This window comes from Zingiber officinale, chromosome 5B (assembly GCF_018446385.1).
Source record: "Zingiber officinale cultivar Zhangliang chromosome 5B, Zo_v1.1, whole genome shotgun sequence".
Taxonomy (NCBI): Eukaryota; Viridiplantae; Streptophyta; class Magnoliopsida; order Zingiberales; family Zingiberaceae; genus Zingiber; species Zingiber officinale.
In genome coordinates, this window is record NC_055995.1 from 56,316,051 (window position 1) to 56,343,340 (window position 27,290).

At 32.6% G+C, this 27,290-nt stretch overlaps 4 protein-coding genes across 4 annotated transcripts in view; 2 read left to right on the forward strand and 2 right to left on the reverse strand.

Annotated features, from left to right (window-relative positions):
- The first annotated feature begins 3,819 nt into the window (after positions 1-3,819).
- On the forward strand, positions 3,820-7,537 carry LOC121987415 (calmodulin-like). The gene is made up of 4 exons (XM_042541215.1): positions 3,820-4,026; positions 5,224-5,381; positions 6,977-7,057; positions 7,201-7,537. The coding sequence occupies exons 1-4, from the start codon at positions 3,951-3,953 to the stop codon at positions 7,333-7,335; spliced, it is 450 nt and encodes a 149-aa protein (XP_042397149.1). The 5' UTR covers positions 3,820-3,950; the 3' UTR covers positions 7,336-7,537.
- Positions 7,538-8,891: 1,354 nt separating this feature from the next.
- On the reverse strand, positions 8,892-9,443 carry LOC121986650 (zinc-finger homeodomain protein 11-like). Its single transcript, XM_042540602.1, has one exon. It carries the CDS (start codon positions 9,441-9,443, stop codon positions 8,892-8,894), a length of 552 nt encoding a protein of 183 aa, XP_042396536.1.
- An 8,741-nt stretch (positions 9,444-18,184) lies between these two features.
- On the forward strand, positions 18,185-23,249 carry LOC121984413 (transcription initiation factor IIE subunit beta-like). Its single transcript, XM_042537333.1, has 5 exons — positions 18,185-18,395; positions 19,360-19,620; positions 20,226-20,357; positions 22,266-22,382; positions 22,615-23,249. The coding sequence occupies exons 2-5, from the start codon at positions 19,360-19,362 to the stop codon at positions 22,945-22,947; spliced, it is 843 nt and encodes a 280-aa protein (XP_042393267.1). The 5' UTR covers positions 18,185-18,395; the 3' UTR covers positions 22,948-23,249.
- A 2,567-nt stretch (positions 23,250-25,816) lies between these two features.
- LOC121984414 (chaperone protein dnaJ 15-like) overlaps positions 25,817-27,290 on the reverse strand; it is a 30,158-nt gene continuing 28,684 nt past the window's right edge. The window contains exon 11 of the mRNA XM_042537334.1: positions 25,817-26,317. Coding sequence (XP_042393268.1) covers positions 26,099-26,317 — 219 coding nt within the window. The 3' untranslated portion in view covers positions 25,817-26,098. The remainder of the gene's footprint in view (positions 26,318-27,290) is intronic.

Sequence of the window (27,290 nt, forward strand, 5' to 3'; positions counted from 1 at the left end):
GTCAATGTGGAGACCATCAGTTGGGAAGCTATGTAATCAGCTTGCTTTAGTTAGTTTTTTATTCTACCTAATTGTTTCCTTTTATTTCAAATTGTGTTAATAGATGAACATAGTTTTTTCGGTATCTGGTTTTTTTTATTGTGGATAAATGTTGTATTCGCGTTGGTTGTAAAAGGCTTATAATTAGTGTTTTATTTGTAAAATTGATCAAATATTTATTAGATGAATAAAAATTATGTATTCTCATTTTGATTGTATTTTGAAATTTTTTATTTATTTTAAAGTAATGAATGAATTGGAATGATATCTAAATTTTAAATTTAGATTATATATTTTAAATAAATATTAATGATAATTGTATGATATTGATAATTATACGTGGTTAACATTACATCCTAACTGTAGCGCGCGGTGCACGCTGTGAATGTTTTTATTTGCTACGTGCATTGTGCGCTACGAATGCTTTTAATCGCAGCATATGATGCGCGTTGCAAATGCTCTTAATCGCAGCGTGCAGCGCGAGCTGCGAATGCTCTTAACCGCAACGTGCAACGCACATTGCCAATGCTTTTAACAGCAGCGCAAGGCTAGCGCTGTGGATGTCTTATGACTTTCACCAGCTTGCACTTATGCAACGTGCGATGCACACTACTGATAGTATAATTGCGCGCTGCAGAATGTCATATTTGTTGTAGTTAACAATAGAATTTCTTATGTTTAACTCTTCTTTAGATCCAAAAGATAATTTTAAATGGTTCAACATTAAAGATTTATACTCACGTTGAGAAGTATCACCCTGAGGACTTCACTAAATGCATCATTTGAGGTGTCAGCTACAACATTATGAGATTGATGTAGTTTGTCATGAGAATTTTCATAAAAATATCCATTATCTTAGAATTGTGGCAAGGGTTATTTGAAATAAAAAAAGTTACAATACTATAATTTGATTAACAAGTTAACCCATCTAGTTTTAACTTTGCTTGTTTCCACGACAACTATAAAATGTGCATTTTAAAATAGCTCTTTGTAGTAGAATGATATATCACTTTGTGACATATTCTATAATTATCTATATTGAAAGAGATTTTGCTTTAAGTATTATCTCAAATTCTATAGACTATAGTTAATGAATATTATATTTTGAATAATCATAAATCACAACTTTAATAGGATATATCTATAGTGATCAAATTAAGCATTTATTAACTAAAAGATATAAAGACAATTAGTATAATATATATATATATATATATATATATATATATATATATATATATATATATATATATATATATATATATATTATACTAATTGTCTTTATATCTTTTAGTTAATAAATGCTTAATTTGATCACTATAGATATATCTATTATACTAATTGTCTTTATATCTTTTAGTTAATAAATGTTTAATTTGATCACCAACATGAAAGGGTTGGTTCTAAAGATATTCATTTTATTTAAAGTTCATTAATTTCTTGTAGGATGATGGAGATATAAAAGATTATATTGTCAAAGTTTCGTGGAAAGTTTTCGAATCGTAGGAGTTCATAACAAATATTAAAGATATTGTTAATGAGAAGCTTTTTGATATTACGATCAACAGTAAATAATATTTTATGATTTTAATTGTGATGAATTATTTTATTTTTTGTTAATTTTTTTTAGTTCGAGTAGATTATAATTCTCCGCCACTAATTTCAAGGAAGGATTGATGATAAAATTTAATAATTTGCCCATGGATATTAATTTAGTCATTGAGTTAGTAGGTTAGTGTGATTAAGAGTTAGTAGATGTTGATTTAGTTGTAGAGTTAGTAGTTAGTGCATGTTTTATAATTAAGACTTAATGGATATTGATCTAGTCATAAAGTTAATGTGGTAGTATGATGCCAAATGTCTAAGTATTTTTATCTTGACCGGTCTAATTCTACGAAAATTTTTTATTGGCTACTTGGTAAATTCAGGAAACATAGAGGGGCCACGGGGAGTACGTAGTACTATGAATGATTTGAACGTCGTAGACATTTATTTGTATTGCATGACAATCAAACCATTATTGTTTAGGAAACTCGTTCGTTCACTTACCATCGCACCAAGTCCCGACTGGCAAAGTTGATTTAATGTGTTAGTGAGATAAATGAATGTTGATTTAATCATGGTGTTAGTGGGTTAATGGAGCAAGGATCCTCTGGTCCACTTTTTGTGGACCAAGGGATGGTACACAATATAATTATAGCAATATTACGGTCACGATTTGGTCTTAATTATTTCCGATCCTTTACTAGGTTGACCTTTTCATTCAAGTTATAGTTTGAGTCGGGATGGGAGGCCATAGGTCGTCCGGAGGCCACTCCCGCTCAACGCTCGACAGTTCGGCCACCCACCCACCGTCAGCGCCCTCTAGGCGACCTTTGGTCATCCATCCCAATATAAATTATAATCTAGATGAGAAGATAAATGTAAAAAGAAATCGTAATTAATTACAATCAAATTATGATTATGATCTGACTATAATAATTATGAACCATTCTCTATTTAAAACAGTGGAGTAAAAGATGAATGTATTTTCATGATTAAGAAGTGAGTATGTTAGTGCATATACTATGATTGATGAGTTAATATGTTAGTGCATATTTTATAATTGATAAATTCCTACATATAGTTACTAGTTAGAGCCTATTTTTTTAAATCTTATCTTTAGTTATATATTAATGTACAAAGCTATTTTCCATACTCATTTGGTATATAGAAATTAATTGACATTCCTCGGCTAGCTGTGTACGGATGGATTGACTCATCTAAACTGATAATTTTGAATGCGGGTTTTCAAGTGTGGCCAATTTCAGAGAGTTGCTTATCTCTTAATTTTTAATTTTTTAAAAGATAAAACGAATATCTTCTCTAAAAACTGTAATATAAGATTATACGAAAATTAAATTAGATTTTATTTATTTTTAATTATTATTTTTTTATTATGCATGAAATTGTATTATAATAAAAAAATATCTACATATTATTACTATTTTATTATATATTCTAGTACGTAAATTATATAGGTAATTTATTTTATAATTGTTTTTATTACCAGCTGAGTTTAGTCAATTTAGCAAATTAAATAAATTTGATGGAGCCCGTATTTCAACTAGAGTTGTAAATGAATTAAATATTTATGAACAAGTTTGATGTTCTAATAAAAATTTATTTATATTCGTTCAATATATACAAGATCGATTAAATAAATAAACTTGAACACTTTATAAAACTAAACAAACAAATTTGAATATATATATATATATATATATATATTCAGTTCATTAATATTTGTAAATAATATTCGTGAATTTTTATGAACAATGTTCATTAACAAAACTCTTATCGATATACTAAATAAATAAATAAATAATTTTTAAAATAAATAAATAAATTTAAATTATCCCGTTCAATAACTAATCAAACAAATAAAAGTTTTAAATAATCAAACAAGTTTAAAGTAAAAGCTCGATAATATCTAAACGAATCAAGTTCAAGTCAATCTTAATTTGAAAGCTTGATAACATCTAAACAAATTAAACTTAAGTCAAACTCAAATCAAACTTAAACTCATTAAAAATAAATTAAACTAAATTTAAATAATTATTTAAACTTAGTTCATTTTAGACTTGATTCAACTTGATTATTTTATCAAATAAATAAGATTAAATATCCAAAATTTTAACTCAGCTTGATTTACTTACCACCTAGTTCCAACTCAGCCGGCCGTTCCGGTTTAGTTTTTGTGCCTGACTACAATACTTGAACCACTCTCGGTCTGACTCAGGCGGATACAACGGGTCAACAAAGAGTTTGACAGTCGTAGGTCCGTCCAACTATAAAAGCAGAGAAGAGGAGGACGGGGACATCATTGCCGGAAAAAAAAAGAGTAGAGTTGCTGTCCTCGACGCGAGAATATGGCGGAGCACCTGACTGAAGAGCAGATAGCTGAGTTCAAGGAGGCATTTAGCCTATTCGACAAGGACGGAGATGGTATCACTTCTCCTTTATGCAGACTTCTACTTTTCTAACCCTAGATTGCCCACATTGTTGTGTTTCGCTGTCAGTCATAAGCTCGGTAGATCTTGGCTCCCTATTGCTTTATCATGTGCGACCTCTGCAATCCGGGTGTGGAATAATGATATAGGCGTAACTAACTTTCGCATCTGTCTTTGATAGACGACGTATTGTACTTGAGTTTGCTGAATCTTCTGTTTGGCATCAAATGTCGGGCCTCCTCATTTGGTTCTTCTGATTTGATCTGGACCATTGTTTCTTTCTTTTGAGCAGGGAAAGACTTTATCTGGTTCTATAGATTTGTATGCACGTGCAAACACACAAACAAATAGGAAAAAAAACAACTAAACTTGCTCATGATGTCATCGTGGTAAACATGGCAGAAGGCGGGTTTGATTCCTGTTTGGGTTTTTAAGAACTAATGGAATTCTATAAAGGTATCGTGTACCATAAATTGCATGTGAATATAAAGTCACTTATATCTAGTGTTAAGACAAGCAATGGGATTATTGGAAGCTACAGCTAAATTACATTGTGTATTAATGGTGTTGGTACATATATCATTCCCTCAAACAATAAACATGTTTCTTGATTTTTTTTTAAATTTTTTTTGATAAGGCTAGAATCATAGCTGTCACAGTGCTTATAACGCTTTCCCTTTTCTAACATGACATGTCAGAATATTTCATACAATGGGGACGAATTCTGACATTGTCCAGTGCTTGGCGATATATTAATTTTGAGATGCATATAACTTAGTAGATGAAACTGTAACTTAGAATATGTACACATGTTTTGTAGCTAATCTTGAATACCATCTAGAGTTTTAAATCATTGATAATTTTTTTTTCATGTACTCTTATGAAAACCTTGGTTGTCTGTGTTGTTTCATGTAAAGTAGGATACCAGTTTGGTTTTTGATACACTCTTCTGCCTTGTAAGCATATCGCATATCCATGTTTTTTTTATTTACTTGCTTTTTGGCATAGTTTGCATATAGATGAGTAGGAAGCTTCTCAAAATGCTTGAATAATCCATGTTCATCAGTTGGAAAGTTTATCTGATATTGGTTGTGTATCTGAGGTTTTTATGTCCAATAAAAAACTGTTCAATGTTTACTTTCACTTTGCATTGGTGCCTTGAGATTAATGTATGCATTTTTCTGCCTTGTAGGCTGCATAACTACAAAAGAATTAGGCACTGTTATGAGATCCTTGGGCCAAAACCCAACTGAAGCTGAATTGAGGGATATGATCAGTGAAGTTGACGCTGACCAAAATGGAACAATTGATTTTCCTGAGTTCTTGAATTTGATGGCCCGTAAAATGAAGGTCAGATTTTACTTTGTGCACTTGTGGTATTTAATTCATAGTTTAACTCTTTGATGAAATCAAAATGTGATGGTTGTTGGTCTTCTCATGTCCACCAATACGTTTTTCTTGTCTACTGGCATCCCTTCTTCAATTGTTTGCTTTATTCTTCTGTAATATTGTTTTATCATTCAAGCCCAACAGTTTCCTGTAGCAAAAACAGCTACTGACTTCCCAAAACATCTTCATCAGAGGTTTTGATCTTTGATTGATTGCCATTGAGGTCATCATTTCATAGCACTGCATAAGCGCAGAAGAATTACTGTGGTCAGGATCAGGTTGCAGCCACATTAAGGATCAGGTAGGCCAAGGGAAGAGATTTTCTATCTATAGAGCTAGGGGTGAGGTTGGAAAGAGAGGCGTTTATGATGCAACACTACTCACTGCTAAAGCTCCAGAAGGAGATGTGTAGCTGCTACCTCAAATCCTTGAACTGCCCCTCAAATGAGGGTGCTCAAGAAGAAAACCCTCAGATTTGCACAATAGGTTACCAAGTTGAAAGTAATAGAACAAGTTCATTGCAAAACAAGAACTTCAACATAATAACTAATTTCCTAAACTGTATATTTTAACACCAACTATTTGGGGTTGGTAGATAATTTTTTTGTTATGTTAAATTTCCTGTCTATTCTTCCAAATCTAACCAATTCAGCTTGTGTAACTATGAAGCCCACCAATTGTATTGAATAATGTGATTTATTGATGCTATGCTTTGAGGCTTCATAACACTTATAATTTTTCATCTATCTTAGAGAGCATGTAGGCCTTCCAATGCTAAACGAGGTTTCTATCCTTTGAGCATTGCTCCTTTAAAAATGGATAAAATTTTTAGGGTCTTATTCCCATAGAGGAAAACACTCAATGGACTTGTATACAAAAGAGTCCTCATTGGTCATCATTTATCAACACAGTTCTATCTCAATGCTCATTTATGACAAGGATAGTCGAGGGAAACATGGGGGTGAGGGGTATGGCTATGGCGAAGAGGAAAATGGGCTTGCGCTGGCAGTGAGATAATTTGCTTGTGGAGTTTCATGGCAAAAGGTGAGCTTCCAGCAGGGAAGAGAAGTCAGAGGCATGAGTCATGGGTGGTATGGCAAGAGTAGGAGATTCCAATACCATGTTATCAATGGATATCTATCTATTGTATGCAACATGGTATTTCTACCTATATATTTATATGCTCTAGAATAACTGCTTCATTTAAAAATTAAGGTGTTAGACTAGATTATCTGTTCCTATGTTACCTAACAATTCCCAATATGTTGCATGTGAACTGATCTCTTCCTCAGCCATGAATAGATTGTCTGCTGATAAGCATGCATTTTCATGGCTGAATATTTACATTCTTGTAGCTATTCACGTTCAACTACTCGTGAGTCTGAAAAACATTGTTATTTAATTTGTAATAGGAGATATTTTAGTAGAGTTTTTTTCCCCATTAAACTCTTTTTGTTGAATCCAGTGTGTTGACAGATAGTTCCTACATCCTATTTAACTTTCATCCTTCGACCCAAATGATGCATTCATTATATTTCGTTTCTGAACAAATGAAGGATGCTGATTCTGAGGAGGAGCTGATGGAGGCATTCAAAGTGTTTGACAAGGATTCAAACGGGTTCATTTCTGCTCAAGAGGTGCCGCCATATATTTCCAATATTTGAATCTGTAACATGATTACTTGAGAACTTAGAGTCAGCTTATAGTTATCAAGCTCAGAATTGTCTAATCTTGAAAGAGAGTCGATAGAACTCAATTTCTTTTTTTGTTGGGCTTGCAGCTCCGCCATGTGATGACAAGCCTGGGTGAGAAGCTGACAGATGAGGAGGTTGACGAAATGATACGAGAAGCAGACATTGACGGTGATGGACAAGTGAACTATCAGGAGTTTGTGCAGATGATGTTGGCCAAGTAATAGTCTCATCAGTTTATGGAGACACTCAGTCATAGTAAGCATTTCACTTTGGACCACCTCTACTTGTTAGAACCGTTCTCTGCCTCAACCATGGCTGTTTTAGACCAGTGTTTCCTATAAACTACTTCGCCTTTCATTTTGAGATGTACTAGCAACCTAATATGCTCGTATGTAGTTTTCGATGTCATCTGTGATAGCTGCAATCGCATGGTATTTTTTGCTGGTTAAATGCAACTTAACAAACTTGCCAAAATTTTGAACGAACTGAACCAAAATGATCTAGGTTACCTTCAGTTTATACCTTGTTGCTTGTTAGATTACTGATTCAATAGAGGAAATGTACCAAGACCGCCACAGAGAGCAAGCCTTAAGCTTGCGAGACACAGAAGAAGATGTTCGTGAGGTATAATGAATTTCTAAATACAAGTATGAAGAAATACAAGAGGAACAAACCGGAGGTGGTGTGTCAGCTGGAGGAACTTGTGAAAGGCAAAGAAGGGTCTGTTAGAACTTTTTGAAAGGAGGAGATGGATTAAAAGTCTTCGGGAATGGAGTAGAATCTATTCTGTGATGAAGGCGTTGGGATCTTTTCCAACTAAAAAACTGAATCACCAAGGAGGAGATGCTACGAATCAATGGAAGTCCACTTTCATCAAAAAAAACTTTTGGATCCTAGAGTTAGATTTACTTTCCTGAGGAAGCAATTGATTGATTGTGGAAGCCAAAAAAACTCGATGCCCCTCCTAGATATGGTCGCATTTAAAAGTGAAGACGGAATCACACACTACTATATGGTCACCTTTGTTTATGTATGGAGATCAACTGAACCATGGTATAGTTTGATGACAAGGTTTAGAATCAAAGGGGGCCTAATGGAGGCTCAAAGGCAGCAAGCCCTTTGAACGAACCCAACAAGGTAGGTCTCACTTCAAATGCATAAGACAAGCTAGGCGAAAGAAATTACCCAGAGCCATACTTCCCCAAAGATGAATACGGCTAACGCCAGGCAATCAAAGAAAGCAGTGAACTTGTTAGCTTTGGACGCAACGAGGAGATTGGATTGGGTGTTTTGAACTTAAATCAATATTGAATATTTTCAATGTATTTCAATCCAGCTGATGGTAATTTGACTTTATCTTCCCATGCAGACAGTCTATGACATGCAAGCCAAGTGGTAGTAGGAGTGAGGAACTCAGGAAGGAGAAAGGTTCCACAAGACCCAAGAGAAATAACCAAGGCCAAGAGAGTGCAAGAGAAAGAGGACCTATATATGATTGCTTTGAGGGGAAAGGAAAACTAGTTATGCTAACTGAGACAATAGATGTACTGACGATGAGTGTAGAATTAATCTACAATAGATTGGAAAGGTCTGGACATGCATGAATCTTGTCGAAAAACCAGACTGGAAATTAAAACAAGAAATGGTTTTCATCAAGGATTCAGGATTAACTCAGATGATGATGGTTTATTATTGATAGAAGAAAGCATGTTCAATCAAACATATTCCATGTCTAAACGCACTGCATGCAGTTACTAGTTAGATAACAGAGATCATCTCAATCCAGATCTTTAGTCTCCTCCTCCATTGCTTCGTCGCAAATCTTGATCACTTCCTCTTTTTCTCCTCCATCGATTGCCGCGCCGCTGTTGGTGGTGGCCGCTGACGACGCCACCTGTGCTGCTGCCGGAGCACTGGCGCTGCTGCCCTTGTGGTTGCGCACCCACACCTTGAACACCTGCTTACTCACCCCGATCTCACGGCAGAACCTCGAGAACTGGTCCTCCTCCTCGTCGGCGCGCATGGCCCGACCCCTCGGGACCCTCCACCCTATTCTCTCCGCGTACCTGGCCATCCTCTGCTTCTGATCCTCCGTGAACCTTGTCCGTGGCCGCCGCCTCCCGCTCACCACTGGCAGGGTGGCGACGATGCAGTAGTCCGCGCGGTGGAAGTTGCGGTGGCAGCCACACGCACCGCACTGTAGGTGGTCATCGGCGGCAGTTGGAATGAATTTGCAGCAGCCGTCGATGGTGTAGCTGGCACCGTGCCTCAGGGAGTGGTTCCTCACGCACTCTCTGTACACCTCTCTCACACTCTGATGGTGCGCCATGGGTTGAGGTGTGCCCTTGTGGCGTGGTGTGGTGTGGTGTGGTGTGGTGCGTAATTTATATAGTGTAGAACATGTAACTTGAAATTACATCCAAGGACATGAAAAATTCCTACTCCGGGTTTCGCCGGATATGCTCACATTGATGACAATAATTGAAGACGACAAAACAATGTTAGAATGTTTTGATGATTATTCTCACTTAGCTTACGTACAATAAGGGCATAATCCACTAGTACACCGCTCCAAATTAAACTTTGTTGATATGTTCAAACACCCTTTGAGACAAATGTGAATGACTATGGATGCGCTCCTAAAGGATGATTGAATTGAAATATTATATTATCATATTAAATTATTATAATCGAATACTTTTGGATGAAATTTAATTGACTCTTATATGATGTACTCATTGAAGACTAGAAAATATTGTTATACTAGAATCATGAAACAAAAATAGTTTGATGTCCAATTAAGATGAAATCTATTTCATCTCAGAATGACTAGTCTATTCTAACATAGCATATATAACCCTTCTTGAAGCTACTCAGGTTCGATTTTAAAATACCCTTCCAAAATATGAAAATAATGAACCATTATATTCGTCCATATAATCTAAAATATTGGTCTTGTTAGCAAACAACCATTAAATATCTTAGCTTCAATAAGAAGTAATTAACTAGTTAGTCACTTTCATATAACCTAAAAATATTGGTCTTGTTTTCTAATAATTTTCTTAAAATGCATTTTATATAACTGATACGGTGCATAATGGTAGGGTCTGATAAAATCGGGCAGTTAGAAGTCAAGAGGGTGTGACAGTCAGAAGTCAAGGGGACGCCGCAGTCAGAAGTCAAGGGGGTGTTGTAGTCAGAGGTCAAGGCGACATGGTAGTCAGCAGCTAGGGAAAGAAAAGGTAGGACCTTCTGACGACATCAACAACATGATTCCCGGTCGGGTTCTCACAGATCAGGACCCCATATCTGAGATACCTTGGTCTTTAAAAATTTGAAAGATTTGAAAATAATTTTGAAAATATTTTTAAAGATAAAATTCAAAAAATTAAGAAGAAATATTTGAGAAAATAATTTGAAATATTTTATTATTATTTTTTTAATGCTCCCCCTAAAATTGATAAATTTCTAAAAGTCCAAGCATGAGTTTTAAAAACTAAAAAAAATGTCCTTATGATGAAATACTCAACTGTCATACTTAGCTGACTACCACAAGATAGCAACTGCTGATTCGGGTTGGTCAATTTGAGCATATTATTCTAACTAGTTTATTACTAGTCAGATTACCCAAATTGATCAATATGTTTTGTTTAAAGATCAGATTTATAGCGATGCACTCACCTAAGCATCTGAAATCTTAGGCTAAATTCTAAGCATCCCATACCATTCTAGGTTTCAAATTATACAAGCAAGGTATCCTACTGTCTTGTGAGATGCTGGCCGCTAAAACTATAGGAACATGCATTTATATGGTAAGACCTAGGCTACTCTAAAAATATAAAATATTTAGAAATCTGTTTTGAAAATAAATTTTGAAAAGGAGAATTTTGGAAATAGTTTTGAAAACCTACTAAGTAATATTTTTAAAAAATGTGTGAAAAGATAAAGAACCCTATTCTATAAAACACATACCTAATTGTCTTCTTTAGTTACTAAATTCATGTTCAAGTAATGGTTTAGTAAATATATCAGCAAGGTTAGATTTAGAGTCAATATAATTAAGTTCGATATTTCCTTTAGTGACATGATCCCTGACGAAGTGATGTTTTACTTCTATGTGTTTAATTCTAGAGTGATGTACTGAATTTTTTGTTAGATTTATAGAACTTATATTATTAATAAATATTTTTACATTTTTGCTATGTATTCGGCTTCAGTAGTAGATAAGACAACAAATGTTGCTTTCTATTAAACCAGCTAACTAAAGATGAACCTAGTAGTTGACATTCTCCACTAGTACTCTTTCTATCTAACTTACAACCAGCAGAATCTGAATCAGAATAGCCAACTAATTCAAAATTTAATGTTCTTGGGTACCACATTCCTACATAATTATTCCTTTTAGATATTTAATTATTCTTTTAACATAAGATAGGTGAGATTCTTTAGCACACGTTTGATAGCAAGCACACATACTTACTACAAATAATATGTTAAGTCTGCTTGTAATTAAGTACAATAAGCTACCTATCATACTTTTATAGTATTTTAAGTCAACTGTTTTACCATTTGGGTCATTATATAGATTAATGTTACTTGCCATAGGTGTTTTTAGTTCTTTAGAGTTTTCCATACCAAATTTTCTAATTTGTTCTTTTATATATTTAGTTTGATGGATGTAATTTTCTTCTTTAGTTTGTTTAATTTGTAGTCCTAGAAAGTAGTTTAATTCTCTAACTAGACTTATTTCAAATTCATTTTCCATTAAAGTTATAAATTCTTTTAAAAATTTTGAGTTAATTGATCCAAACACTATGTCATCTACAGAGACCTAGTATATGAAAATGTCAGAGTTAAGGGTTTTTATGAAAAGTGTAGGGTCAATTTGACCTTCTTTAAATCCTTTTGAATTTAGAAAGCTAGACAGTCTCTCATACCAAGCCCTAGGTGCTTATTTTAATTCGTATAATGCCTTTTTTTAGCTTAAAGAAATGGTTTGGGTATTTTAGATCTTCAAAATCTGGTTGTTGACTTACATAGGCTTGTTCTTTAATTTGCCTGTTTAGGAATGCAGATTTAATATTCATTTGATATAATTTGAATCCTTTATATGCTACATAGGCTAGCAACATCCTAATTGATTCAAGTCTAACTATCGGGGCATAAGTCTCATTGTAATCAACTCCTTCGACTTAACTAAACCCTTTGATAACTAGTCGGGCTTTATTCCTTATGATTTCTCCTTAATCATTTAAGTTATTCCTAAATACCCACTTGGTGTCAATAACTGACTTACCTTTTGGTGGAGGTACTATATCCCAAACCTGATTTCTTTTAAATTAACCTAACTCTTCTTACATTGCAATTATCCAGTTGGGCTCAGACAATGCATCATTTATGATTTTAGGTTCAATTTTTGATATTAGTGCTATTTGACTTAAGTTTCTAAAGTTGATCTAGTTTGAACCCTTAATTCAGGATTACTTGTGATTTGTTCAATTGGATGATTAGGGTTTGGTCTTATAGTTCGTGGGTTAGCTTTTTCAGTTTGTTTATTTTGTGTTAATTGTTCTTCTTCTTCTTGATTTGTGGAACTATGTTGATTATTAGTGTTTTCAAGATTAATTATGTTGTTATTAACATTTTCATCAAAAGTTACATTAGTGGTTTCTTCAATTTGTAAAGTAGATTTATTATAAAATCTATAGGTTCTACTTGTAGATATCAAATAAAAATTCCTTGTTGAGTTTTTGAGGTGAATTTTTCTAAGTAATCTTTAAAGTTTAAAATATGCACATTACATCCAACTACTTTAAAGTAATTTATGTTTGGAATTTTATTAAAATAAATTTCATAAGATGTTTTATTTAGTAATTTGTCGATTATTATTCTATTTTAGACATAACAGGCTGTATTAATAGCTTCACCCCAAAAATATTTAGGTAAATTATATTCATTTAACATTATTCTTATAGCTTCTTGTAAGATTCTATTTTTATATTCTACTAGACCATTTTATTGTGGACTTGAAGCATGAAAACTCATGATGATAACCATTGTTCAAACAAAAATTTATAAAATTTTGATTCTTAAATTCTCCTCCATTATCACTTCAAATTTTCTTAATTCTTATTTCTTTGTCGTTTTCTACTTGTTTGCAAAAATTATTAAATATTTCAAAAGTTTCATATTTATGAGTTAAGAATTTAACCCAAGTGTATTTGGAGTAGTCATATATTATAATTAAGCAGTAAAGACTTCCATTTAGTGATTTCACTCCATGAGAGTCGAATAAATTTAAATGACATAATTCAAGTATTTTATTAGTTCTATTTTGATTAGTCAATCTATGTGTTGATTTAATTTATTTTCCTTATTAACAAGGGTTACATATTGTATTCTCGGGGGTTCCTAATTTTGGTAGACCTCTAACTAAATCATTTTATTTAATTTTATTAAATTCCTAACATGAGTGTGAGCTAATCTCCTATGCCACAACCATGTTTCTTCATGTTGTGTTAATAAACACTTGGGTGAGGTTTTTGGTAGATTTATTGAATAAATATTTTTATCTCTAAATCTTTTTAACAATATATTAGTTGATTCAGTGTAACTTATTAGACATTCAAAAGATAAAAATTTGACTTTAAATCTAGAGTCACATAAGTGACTTATACTAAGCAAATTATAATGAAAATGTTCAACAAGTAATTCTTTTTTAATTGATATATTTGACGGTAATTGAATTTCACCTGTATCAATTACCTTTAGCTTGTCATTATTTCTAAAGATAACTGATCCTAGGCTTTTGAACTCAATATTGGTGAATTTATGTTGATTCCCAGTCATATGTCTGGAGTAGTCACTGTCTAAAATATATTTATCCAGAGCTTTGGATTCCTACACATAACGTAGGAGTCAAATCAAAGTTTTGGTTAATGGAGTTTCAAAAATTTGAGTTTAATTATCAAGTTTTAGTTTAAAATTTAATATTTAGTCTTATTTTAAGTTTATTAGTTTAATAATTAAGTTTAGGAATTGAGTTAAGTGTGGATTAAGTTTTGAATTAAGTTTAAGTTTAAGTTAAGTTTTTTTTATAGATAATTAAGTTTATTAAGTTATGTTAAGATTTAAGTTTGAATCTTATTAGTTATTAGGTTGTAAAACATTTAAAGTTTGAAAATAATTTTGATTAAGTTTTAAGATAATTTTGATTAAGTTTTAAGATAATTAAGTTTTAAAATAATTATAATTAAGTTAGTTTTTGTTTATTAAATTTTTAATTTTAAGGTTTTAATTAATTTTGAGGTTAAGTTAACAATTTTACATTTAATAATTTTATTTTAATTTATGTTAATAGTAATAATTTTCTAAGTTAATAGTTTTTATTTTATTTTATTTTATTATTTTTTTATAATAATTTGATGCAATAATTTTAAGTTGAGTTCTAAGTTGGATTAATATATTTTTTTTAAGTTGAATTTAGTTAAATTGACTTTGGATTTAAGTTTTAATTATTTTTTAAATTTAACTTTAAGATAAGTTTAAAATAATTTTAGATTTAGGTTTGAATTAATTTATGATTTAAGTTATGTTTTAGGTTAAGTTAATTAGGTTTAAAAATTTAAGTTTGTGTTAAAGTTTTAATTAATTTTAGATTTTAAGATTTTAGTTATATTTTTAATTTTAAATTTAATTAGGCTTTGATTTAAAATTTTAAGTTAATTGAATTTAATGTTAAGTTTTAATTAATTTTAGATTTTAAGATTTAAGTTATAGTTGATTCGATTAGGTTAAATAAAGAGCCAACAAAAAAATGTTGTTGAACCTATGTTAGATTCAAACTTAACTTTGAGTCAATCAAGCAGGCTTCCTAAGGATAAATTTTCAGTTTAGTGGTGAGACATTTGACCTTCTTGTGTATCAATGGTGGATCGATCACTTGCTAAATACTTTCTAAAATATTCCTGCCCAAAAAACTTAATACTAAGTTTTGGTCTAACTAGCTCATATTTGACTGAAGTAGCTTTGGCTAGATCCACTAAGTCTAGTACACCAGGTAGAATACACAAGATTCAGTCTAAACATGTCTTCGACAAAGTTTCTTTGACGTACTATCATTCCAATCCATTCCAATGTTATATTATCAGGGTTTGGTCAACCTTTTTAACTAACCATTCTAAGCTAAGTAGAAAAGTAAACCTAATCCTAAGCATGCATAGTAGATCAAGTTGGTTGAACCAATTTTATATTTACTCTCCCTGAGTTATAGCTTAGATATGGTCTATCTAAGTAATGAATTTGACTCTTAGGGATTAAATATTGGTTTGGTTTGATTGGTTTGGTTAAACAGATTTTAGGGACCCATGCTTGAACTTGATTTCTAACATTTTGACTGATTAGAGATAGATACAGTTTGTTGGTTTTGTTAGGGTTATAGCCAAGTCTCGATTTGTTGTACACGGCTCGTTGCAACCCAAGTACCATATTTAGACATTTGGATCTTAGCTCAAACTTTTCCAATGTTTTCTTGAGTCGCTTGACTTGACCTTTCAAGTTGGAATTTTCTTCCTCAAGTCTTGCAACTTGAGTTGAAGTTCCAACTTGAACTTGGTTAGCCGAATTACTCAAGTTAACTTGCTCCTTAAGGTGGTCAATTTCCTTAAGTAGTAAGTTATTTTGTTTTTTGATTTTTGTTAATTTTTTAAACAGACATTTGACTACTTTTAAGTAAATTCGACTTGGAATAAAATGTTACCATATCGAGATTTTCAAAAACAAATACGGATCCGTGGCTTCTCTCGGACTTAGTGTCGGTTTCAGACTCATACTCTTCCTCTGACTTGGAATCTTTGTTTCTTGCTATAAGGGCAAGATGGCTTGAGTGCTTCGGTTCTTCCACATCAAACTCTTTGAAAGATGACTCTTCCCACGTCGCTTTGAAGGCCTTCTTTCTTCTTGTTGATTTTGAAATTTTCTCCCTCCGGTTAGGGCATTTCCTTTTGAGATGCTCCTTTTTGTTGCATCCATAATAAACCATTTCTGATTTGTTTTATATCTGGTTGACTGGTGTCTTGTCTTCATAGTACTACTTTTGAATTTTTTCCTTGTTAGTAGTTTTTGAACCATATTGACCAGCTCCTCTTCATTGGTTGAGTCTGAATCAGACTCACTTTCTGGTTCCTTCTTGGCCATGATCTTGATTTCTTTGCTTAATCCTATATACAAAGTAATTCCTTTCTCGACTTGACTCAAGTTAGACTGTTCATATAATTCTAATTAACAAAATAGTTCATCTAATTTAAGAATTGAAACATCTCTTGAAAATTTGTTATTTGAATCAATTCATTCCAACAAAGATTAGAATGATTTTAGAAAACTTTAAGCTCAAAACAAGAACACTCCTTATTTTTATTGATATTAATATATGACAAGATGGTAAGACATAGTAAAATTATTTAATTTAATTAAAGTTATCAGAATTCTATCATATCAATCTATATATATTTTTTAACTTATTAAAAAATATTTAAAATTAGTTATGATATATTTTAGTAATTTTAACCAATTGTACTAATTTATAAAACTGTTACGAATAAAAATATTTTCCCCTCTACCGTTCTATTTTGATGCCCTAATATTTTTCTTGTGCACGTTAAATGCTCAATCAGTTTGGTTTTTTTTTCTCTGACAGGGCACATTTAAGATTATAAAATTCTACTTAACTTTTAGATATTTACATTTATTTTTCATTTGATCTCTCGTCAATCACAATAATATTATTTTTTAAAATTCAATACTAATTAATATTTAGAATTTTCAAATAATATACTTATTTTCTATTTTATCTTTCTTATCAATTATAGTGGTATTATTTTTTAAAAATCTAGTATCATATTAATATTATTCCAATGTAAATACAATCATCAAATCCCTCCTTAAAAAAACAAAATTTAATAAATCTAGTTAATCTTATTAACTAGATCATCTGATTCTATAAAATTTTCTCATCAGCTATTAGAATAAATCAAAAATCATGTTAAATCTAGAAATTTAACAACCTTTGATTGAAGGATAAATTCCTATAAATAAGTTATAACTAAATATTGAATTTTGAATTTCTGAATATTAATTTAAATATCCTACCATGATATCATAGCTCTAGATATATCTTTTTCTACTCTTAGAGCATCCACATTGTTATATTAATATGGTGTTATAATATCCCTATTGAAACTAATGTGAAGGGGTGTTATAATACCCCTTCACATCAACAACATTCAAAACATTTAACATGTTGCATGGGATGGGCTTGGCCATAACTATATATATTTTTTAAAATTTTATTTATTAAAATAAATTATAAATTTTAAAATTTAAAATTAAATAAAATAAATAAATAATAAATATGAGTGTGTTTTTAATAATAATAATTAAAATATTTTAAAATATATTTATTTAATATAATATACTTCTAAAATAATTAAGTGAAATATAAGATCCATAAATAATGGAGGTTGGATCCTTTGGATCGTAAAATATGATTCATTCTTCAAAGGATGAACCACTTCATTCATAGTCATCTGTTATACAGGTATGATCCATGGGATCCGACCTATTAGTAATTCCTGGTCCAAGAGTAGATTAGGGGTTGTGGTTTAGAGGATCCTAATTGTAAATAATAAGGATGAATGTTAAAATGAATATGAGTAAAAAAGATATATTGTTATAATAAATATATGACAGTAAATTTCATATTTTTTTTAATGAGAAGGTGAATATTATAATGATGATGCGTATGCTCTTAGCCACTTAAACAGATTGAGAGGTAAGTTTATGATAAATATATCTTTTATTGAAATTTTAAGAGAGGTAAATAAAAAATAAATCCGAAAATTAAATGTACCTTCTAAAAATTCCGCAACTTGAGCAGCGTCTCTTCGTCAATGGCCGAAATAAGTAAAATCACTAATATACTGCTACAGTAATTTTTTACCAATTTGTGTGGATTTTTTTTTTTATCGGATCGCCTGCTTTATATTATATATATATATATATATATATGGCATATGGCTACAGATTGTTAAAGACTTCGTTGGGGGTGGAATCGGATATCTCTCAGCCCTAATTGCAGCGGCGCCTCCAACCAACGCCGACGTCCTTCTCAAAATTAGTCGCCGCCGGTCCTCCGACGCTCTCTGGATTTTCTTAAAGCCTGATCGAAGCCTCCTCGAGTGGAAATCGTTTCTTCCAAACCCTATTTGCATCGCAGATCAGTAAGGTATGGCTCCTGCTCCTTCTCTTTCCGTGTTCTTCTTCTCCATCGGTCTCCGGCTAGACAAATCACCTCTTTGTCTCGTCCTACTCATCGCTTCTTCATGTCAATGGCCATTGGAACCAATCGTCGACCTATTCTCTCCCTTCCTCCTTTCTTCTTTGCCTTCCCAATTTCTTAGATGCCGTCTCTGACCAGAACAATTCATCAATGTTTCAATATCTCTACATCCCCTTTTCCTTCTTGATAATTGATCCCTTTTCTCGCACGGGCTGTGACAAGGTCTGTGTTGCTATTGATTTTAGGATAGTCGCTCTTAACAAGCTTTCTTCTCTTTTTATTATCCTCTCTCCTGCGCTCTAGATTGCTAATTTTTAGTTAATTTGCTTTTGATTTGTAGCCACTAGTAATACGCAGAATGTTGGATTTAATCAAAGGCATACTTCAAAGGGATGCTTGAATTGATTATAGTACCTGTTTTACCTTCATCTTCCTTCGTACAGCTAACTATGTATTGTGTATATGTATTTTTTTTTGTAAGAAAATTTTGCCTAGGTTGTCAGGTCCTATAGTTTGATTCCATGCATCCTTGACCGTTCATAGGTAAGACAGAAAATTTGATAACCTTCTCACGCACTTTATTATCTCTCTCAACTTTCGATCTTTCAGTCCCCTGTCAACTTTGAGGTACTCTACATGTGGTTCGTGACAAAATAGAAAACCTTCCTTGAATTTAGAACAAAACAAAAATACCAATTGCTTGGGTATTCTCTTCTGCCATTCTTAAACTAGAATTATGATGATCAGACATTTTACTACAACTTTATAATCTGAATGTATGATTTCTTCTGAAAACTCAACAATTGTTTTAATAGAAACTGATATTGTGATAAATTTGTTCAAAAATTGAGTATTCATGTTCTTATATTGAGCTATTCTTTTTAAACGTATGATTTTGGTCATTTTACAGATGTCACTGCAAGAAAGCCTTAATAGGTTTAAGCAACAACAGGAGAGGTGTCAGTCAACTCTCACAGCTATATCGTCTCGTCCATCTTCAAAGACTTCTAAATCACACAAAGCAGCACCTAGTAGCAATTCATCAGCTCCTTCAAAAGTATCTGCACCCATTAAATTCTCAAATGATACAGAAAGGCTGCAGCACATCAATGCGATTAGAAAGTCTCCTGTTGGTGCACAACTTAAACGTGTTATTGACTTACTCTTTGAGGTATGACCTTTTCTGCAATTATTGTAGTATGTAATGGGACAATGTTAGTTGAGGAATGAAAATGGAGTGTTGATGTGTTCCAAAAATTGTTCCAAAAAAGTGTTGATATGGTACATAAGTATAATTTGGTTTTCAAAAATTGTTTCTCTTGGATCAAATAATCTTAGTCCTCTGAGTATATTTACAACCATAAAAAGCTTGACGCCCCAGTTTTTCAATGTGCCTAAGCAATGGGTTCCAGCAATGTAGCTGTAGTTTTTCAGGTGGTTTATCTAGATGTGGAAAAAGTTCAGCCCATATTTGCCAAAAAGACATTTAACATATAGATTCATAATATTTATTATGTTTGATTAACTATTTGATTTGGTAACACGATATTAGCTAAAAAATGACAATGTTAAGAAATGACGATTAGATATATCATTGAGATCTCTTGTTCTTAAGGATTTAATGTCAGATTAAACAGATGCTTTGTTGTTGGATTATGCTTGTATGCTTCAGTTCTGTGCCCCAAGCACAATAGATTATGCTATTAACAAAAATAACCCAGAGGTTCCTATTTCAACCTATGTCTCTATTAATTCCTCTCTTTTCTACTTTTGCAGACTAGACAATCTTTTACACCAGAAGAGATAAATGAAGCATGCTATGTCGATGTAAATTCCAATAAGGCGCTCTTTGATAGCTTAAAGAATAACACAAAAGTAAATTATGATGGGAAGCGCTTCTCTTACAAGGTAAAATTTGTTATGAAGAGAAGAAGCACTATCAAATCTTCTACATGATTTGCTTCGTCTACATTATTTATATCTCCTCACATATTGTTTGGTTACTAAATAAATTTCTTCCAATTATTTGTTCTGGTATTTATGCCAACTCAGTAGGTTTGTTAGTGAATGGACACTGATGCAATACAAAAGATTCTATCTATATATACCTGATTCTTTTAGTGATGTTCATCTTAATTCAGTTTTATAATCAAGCCATGAGGACTAGACTTTATGGCTTCACCGAAGTCATATTAACCTGGGATTCAAGTGGTGGCAGACATTTGACCTACTATAGGGTCATGTTCAATGGAAAACTTGATATAGACAAACTGTTATATCTTTATAGGAAATAAGCTAGACGGGTGTGCCCGAATCAATATATTGTGTCAGTGGTCATGTTCAATGGCAAACTGGATCTAGATAAACTATTATCTCTTCATAGGAAATATGCTAGATGGGTGTGTGCTCAAGTCAGTATTTGTATCAGTGGATTAACTTTTTAATATATTCCTGTCCCATCTTAAGTTAAAGGTAAGCTGTTGGGAAATAACCAAGATATTGTAAGGCATAGTTCCAAGCGGTCAGCCCACACCTTACTGCCTAGGCATTAGGCGGGAGCTTAGATGCACAATATTTAAACAATATAAAAATAGAGAAAAAGAAATAAATTAAATTATGAATGACTAATATTAGTGGATATGTATAATAATTGTATCCTTAAGTAATCAAACTAATGATACGATCATAAATAAACAGATTATAATTGACAAATAAGCTCTAAACACATGACAACAATGAAATTTCATATTAAAAAATTACAAAAATTGTAAGAAAATATATAGCTAGTTTATAACTAGTCTAATACTATATAATCTTAGAATATAGATAATTAATGTCTAATGAACTTGCAACTTTTTTTTAAAAAAAAACATCAAATCTATCTAGATTATTTAGATGGATGGTTGGGCTGCTAAAAGGGCCACTTAATAATGGCTAACTAACCATTAGGCAAATTGACCTCTTGGTAAAACCACTTAGGTAGACGTTTGGGTCACTTTTTAAAGCAATAGAAATAACACAAAGTTAAGTGTAACCTCAATAGGTAGTATACTAGGGCCGTAAACGAGTCAAACTTTATGTTGTTCGAGCTTGGTTGATAAGGTAATCGAGTCAAGCCAAGCCTAAAATGAATCAAGCCATTAAAATGGTTGTTCAAGCTTGACTTGGTTTCTTTTTTACTAGCTTAAGTTTGGTTCAAGTTTGGCTTGAGTTTGTTTCATTATCGAGCTATCAATTCAAGTTTGTTTAATTGTTTGAAACTTTTATATTTTTAAACTTGTTTAGTTGGTTAGTGAGATTGAGAGTTTATTTATTTACCATACTGGTAAGAGCTTTATTGATGAAGATACTTCATAAATTCTATTCATGAACATTGTTACAAACAGATCACAATCTATATTAATGAGTTGAACATGTGTTCAAGCTTGTTCATTTACGTTAACGAGTTGTTTAAGTTTGATTATTTAATTGACGTTGTGTATATTGAACGGACATAAACAAGTTCCTACCCAGCAGAACACCAAACTTATTCACGAACATTTAGTTCATTTATAGCCTCAAGTATAGTTTCAATAACTTGTATAATTCAAGAGATGGTAAATTGATGGATTAAGATGACAGACACTTAAAAATGGTCAACAAAAGATTCCTGTAGCAGATCTCAAACATTTGTTTGTTGATTGTGTGCCTTGCCATATCTGTGAGAGTTATTGGTTGTCATCTAGGATTTTTATTGGAACCCTTGGATGAAGTTGCTTCTGCTTTTCACGAGTTTGTGAGCAATGCAAAAAAATAATATTTTTGAATCTTTTACAGTCCAAGCATGATCTGAAAGGGAAGGACCAACTTCTTTCACTGATAAGGAAATATGCAGAGGGACTCCCAGTTGTGGAGGTCAAAGATTCATATTCATCTGTTCTGGAAGACTTGCAGGTATCTTACTGGAATCTACTTACCTGATCAAATTTCTCAATGTTAATCACTGTCTCCACATATTTAGAACTACTTTACTTTTGACTGACTTACAACTAAAAGGTGAATTGCATGCTCTGGAAAAACTTCAGCTCCTTGCAATGTTTTTTATTAATTGCAAATAGATTATGAGAGATTATTTTTTTTCTACTTTTGTTACAGTGATAATTCCATATCATTTATGCACCTGTAGGCTCTAAAGGCATCTGGTCAAGTCTGGTTATTGTCCAACATGGACTCTCAGGAAGACATTGTTTACCCCAATGATCCAAAGGTAATCATAAAGGTGGATGATGAATTAAAGCAGCTTTTCCGGGGGATAGAGTTGCCAAGGGACATGGTTGACATCGAAAAGGAGCTTCACAAGAATGGCATGAAGCCAGCTACCAACACTGCCAAGAGGCGGGCCATGGCAGAAGTTCACGGCATCACTTCCAAGCCTAAGCCAAAGAAAAAGCGCGAGATTACACGCCGTACCAAGTTGACGAATGCCCATCTCCCGGAGCTCTTCCAGCACTTGAATTAGCCAAAACTGCACCCTGTATCAGTTTCGGGGCCGAGATGATTGATTCCTAAATTCATGCTTAATGCAGAGCTTCTTTCAATTATTAAGACTAACGTGGGACTTGGATTTGAGTATATATATACTCCCATGTTGAAAAAGTGATGCACGGACTTAATAGTCAAGGTGGTGGAATTATTAATATTCTACTAGTCTGTGTTATTTGTTACATTGGTGGAGTGCTGTTTCAGAGTCATAAAGTATGTAAAATGGTTGAGTATTCGTTTTTTCAGAATTATAAATGCCAATGAGTATCATTAAGAATCTCCAGCTGGATAAGATCTCCTCAGGTCACCCATTTGCAATATTTGAAGTCGAACCACGTGCACTAAACTAGAGAAACTAGTAGCAAATCAAACCAATATATATGTTTATTGAATCATGCTACCAATACATTTGGAAAATATATTTCTCTAAATAAGCCACCATTTGGAGGTGGATGATTTTCCCTTTGTTCATCCGCTGGATAAGATTTTTCATTCCAGTAAAAAAAAAATGTCTAGCAATACTCCGTACCTAGGATTCGAATTGTGTGCTTAGTCCGTTGAACATGAGATGGCACTACTTCCTAGTAGTGCTACTTGAGATTGCTACTCCCTAGTAACGTGTATAAGTTTGAACTTGCCATTGATTAGCAGTCATCAACCTCAATAGAAAGAAATGTTTTCTTTTAAGGTTTAAAATGTTAAGTAAAGTGTAAAACTAAAACTAATGTATCCCTGTATCCTTGACTTGACATGGCCTAGTCATGCCCATTTGAAAACCTAAATATCTGATTGGCAATGGTGTAAGAGAATAATTGACTTTCGGTTGTCATTTCTTCAGACAACTTAGGGCATCCATAATGATGTTAATACCTTAAGCATTAATGTCTATGTGGACACTTTTTAGAACATTGTAGTATTAACGCATTCAAATTTTTTAATGCGTTAATGCTACAGATTCATTAAAAAAAAATAAAAATATGCATTAACGCTTTCACGCGTTCACAGCGTTGCAGATGTTCTTAGTATTTCTGACAAGATAAGAAAAGGTAGATTAGTCATGAATTACTTCAAAATCTACTAAAATATAATAATTTATAGGCTCTAAGCTACCTCATGATCTACAACAAGGAACAAGCACTTTGGTATCGTCATCTAACTATCCCTTAATGCACATCACTCTTGGATAACTCCACAATAATTGTTCTCTTGTTGAAGTCTACCATGTGAAAGCTATTTGTTCCGATTCGATTGTTGATTGTCACTGATCACATTGCAATAGTGATAATATTCAGAATCCAAGATATTCATTATTGAGGGAAACTATGTGATACATATCATACTCCAATCCATACTGCCAATCGTGTGTCGGTAGATATTCGAGGGTGATTTCATCTTTTCCCTTGCCATCGACGCTCCCTCTTTCACATCCACCCAAAACTAGATGCATTTCCATTTCAAATCTCTTTCGTGAATTTGATGTAGCCTCCCTAGTCTCAATATCTCTTTTAAGTAATTGAAAGGAGCAAAGGCCATATAACCCCTGTTTTACTCCTCTTTGTAGGGAACGATGAAGTGAATAACCCTTCAATCTAATGTGTTCAAACAATTTCTAAGTACACATCTATTGGTAGACCTGACTATGATTCAGAGTAGACAGTTTGATGGTTCAAACTAGTGATTTAAAATTATTATTTATATTTTAAAAATTATAAATTTAGAAAAAAAAAGGCTCAAACTCATCGGAATTGCATACATAGCCCTCTAGAATATTGAAGAACCATTTTTATTGTTACTATCTTAGAAATCGACATTATTTACTTATTTTCGGTTTCCATAGTGGTAGTCCTTTCATATTAAATGTTTAATAATTCTTTTAATTTAATATTAGACTATTTAAATAAATTTAAATCAGTATTTTATTAATTCAATGAAAATCTAAATAATTGCATTGGAAAACAATCAACAATTTCAATATGTAGATTGATCAACCAATTGAAATTTATAAAATACAATGCAATATTTGCAATTTACAAGTATTTTTTCCTAAATTTAATGATTTTTAAAAAAAAAATATTTAATAAAATAGATGACTTAAAAAAATATATATTTCTTAAACTTGGAAAGTTTCAATACTTTCGTGTACATCAAGTGCTCATGATCAATAAATTCAGGATGAAAATTTGAAATTACTGAGATTCTAAATTGAAGATAAGAAATTGAAAACAATTGAACTTTGAAAATTGAGCATCAAGAATAAACAAGTTGATGGGAAAAAAAACCAACATAATGATTAATCTATTTAGAGTTTAAAGAATATGTATTAACCTTAAGGTAGCAATGATTTAGAATTCCAACGACATTGAAAAACAAACGCTACTCTAAAGTGACAATTTAAATAACTGACTCAAGCAGTTAACGTTCACAATTAAATTCGGATCGAAACTAGGATGATTAACCCATTGACTCGGTTATGATTCTGGACCGAGTTTCGAACGACGTTTCTGCCTATTAGGGCCAAAGAATGATTTTCCAGAAAATAGCAAAAAGAAAGATAGAATGAAAAAGAGTAGGGAAGTAACAAATAAAAGGATCTTTTCATATTTATAAAACCAGTTATTTAAAAACAAAATACAATATTTAATATTTAATATTTAATATCTCCCAATTGCTTCTTGCTTGGGCCATGCCCGCCCAAAGAAAACTGCTGGATGGATTAGTTTTTCCCCAAAAGCATTTCCTGCCGCTGGTCCTACTACGCTATGAAACAGGGGCATAGGAACACTCTGCTTCAACATAAATTTCAAACATCCCAAACAACATCCTTGGACAAATTTCCAACGCAATGATTTACATTTCTCACAAGAATAAAATGAATCAAACATTAGTTAACAAATCAATCTCATCAATAACGAACAAAAATCCAAAATTTATTTTACAAACACATACAAGATACAACAGGCTGATGAGAAAAATTATGCGCCCACAACCTTCATGATACTCACAGAGCTATAAAACCAAGAGATGATCAAGAGTTTGACACTGATTTTACGTGTATGAGAAAGCAATGAACCATGGCAATCTAAGACTAGCTCAATCCATAAGACAACAATTTGGCGAGCCAGATGTGGTCATCCCTTCTTATCCGATCGGCTAACATTGAAATTAAACCATTTCTTTTTGTTTGATTTATCCTTGGCATCAGGACTCCCATTTGGGCTATCAAATCTATAATCCTCACTAGGACTTTTTCCACTACTACTAGCATCCCCATTAGAATTGGTCATACCTCCTCTTGATATCGTGAAGGTGGAGTGTACACTCTCCCTGTCTTTCAATAGTTCGTCAACCTGAAATTAACAGTAGTGAATACAAAAGTAACACAAATCTCAAAGTAAACTAAACTCGTTGAGGCTAAAACACGATATCTCAAAAAACACTGATCTAGCAATTAAATTCATGAATATGGGTAATACAACTACATGACAATAACAGATAGCAGAAAATTTTATAGATTCAAAAAAATCATGGCAAAAGCAGCTATAATGTTTGCATAAATGGAACCCATTGAGAGCTGATTGTGGAGCTATCAGTAACACAAGACAAGATCTAGCTCCAGCAGGGTAAATAAGAAAATGACAGTACCAGTATATGCTCAACTGTAGAAAGCATGTTCATTGAAAACAGCGATACAAGATGCATCACTAAGAGGGGAACTTGTTCTTACAAATCAAGAGCTAAAAATAGCATCACAATATTACTTTCTAAATCTACACAAGCAGAAGCAACAAATGACGTAAAATAGCAAATTTGCATTGCATGCTGCAGAGAAGACCTCTGATCTAGTGACACCAATAGCGAAACATGTAACAATTGTTGGTATAGAACTTATAAATATATGTTAGCTGCATTTAGTCGAGAACATATTTGTATTGTATTAAAAGATCATAGCGAAATGTATAAGAATGAACTTTCTTTGAGAAGAACTATATGGAGTATCATTCATTCCAAAAGGCATTTAGAAAGGAGTGTGCGATGGACAAGGAATACGTTGGAAAGAAAAAAAAGGACAGCCCGGTGCACGAAGCTCCCGCTATGCGGGGTCTCGGGGAAGGATCCATTGTACACAGCCTTACCCTGCTTTTTGCAAGAGGCTATTCCCAGGATTCAAACCCGTGACCATTTGGTCACAAAGCAACAACATTACCATTGCGCCAAGGCTCCCCTTCAATACGTTGGAAAGAGAAGAAAGAGATGATAAGGATTATATAAAATAAGGAATAAAAACATAATATTTCAAATTAGGTATGATGTAATTATTTG

Bases quoted from the DNA above. Each gene is read 5' to 3' on its own strand.
- LOC121987415 (XM_042541215.1), top strand. From the start codon at position 3,951: ATGGCGGAGCACCTGACTGAAGAGCAGATAGCTGAGTTCAAGGAGGCA. The intron at 5,382-6,976 runs GTCAGATTTTAC...GAACAAATGAAG, and splicing joins TGATGGCCCGTAAAATGAAG to GATGCTGATTCTGAGGAGGA. The intron at 7,058-7,200 runs GTGCCGCCATAT...TTGGGCTTGCAG, and splicing joins GGTTCATTTCTGCTCAAGAG to CTCCGCCATGTGATGACAAG.
- LOC121986650 (XM_042540602.1), bottom strand. From the start codon at position 9,443: ATGGCGCACCATCAGAGTGTGAGAGAGGTGTACAGAGAGTGCGTGAGG.
- LOC121984413 (XM_042537333.1), top strand. From the start codon at position 19,360: ATGTCACTGCAAGAAAGCCTTAATAGGTTTAAGCAACAACAGGAGAGG. The intron at 19,621-20,225 runs GTATGACCTTTT...CTACTTTTGCAG, and splicing joins TTATTGACTTACTCTTTGAG to ACTAGACAATCTTTTACACC. The intron at 20,358-22,265 runs GTAAAATTTGTT...AATCTTTTACAG, and splicing joins GGAAGCGCTTCTCTTACAAG to TCCAAGCATGATCTGAAAGG.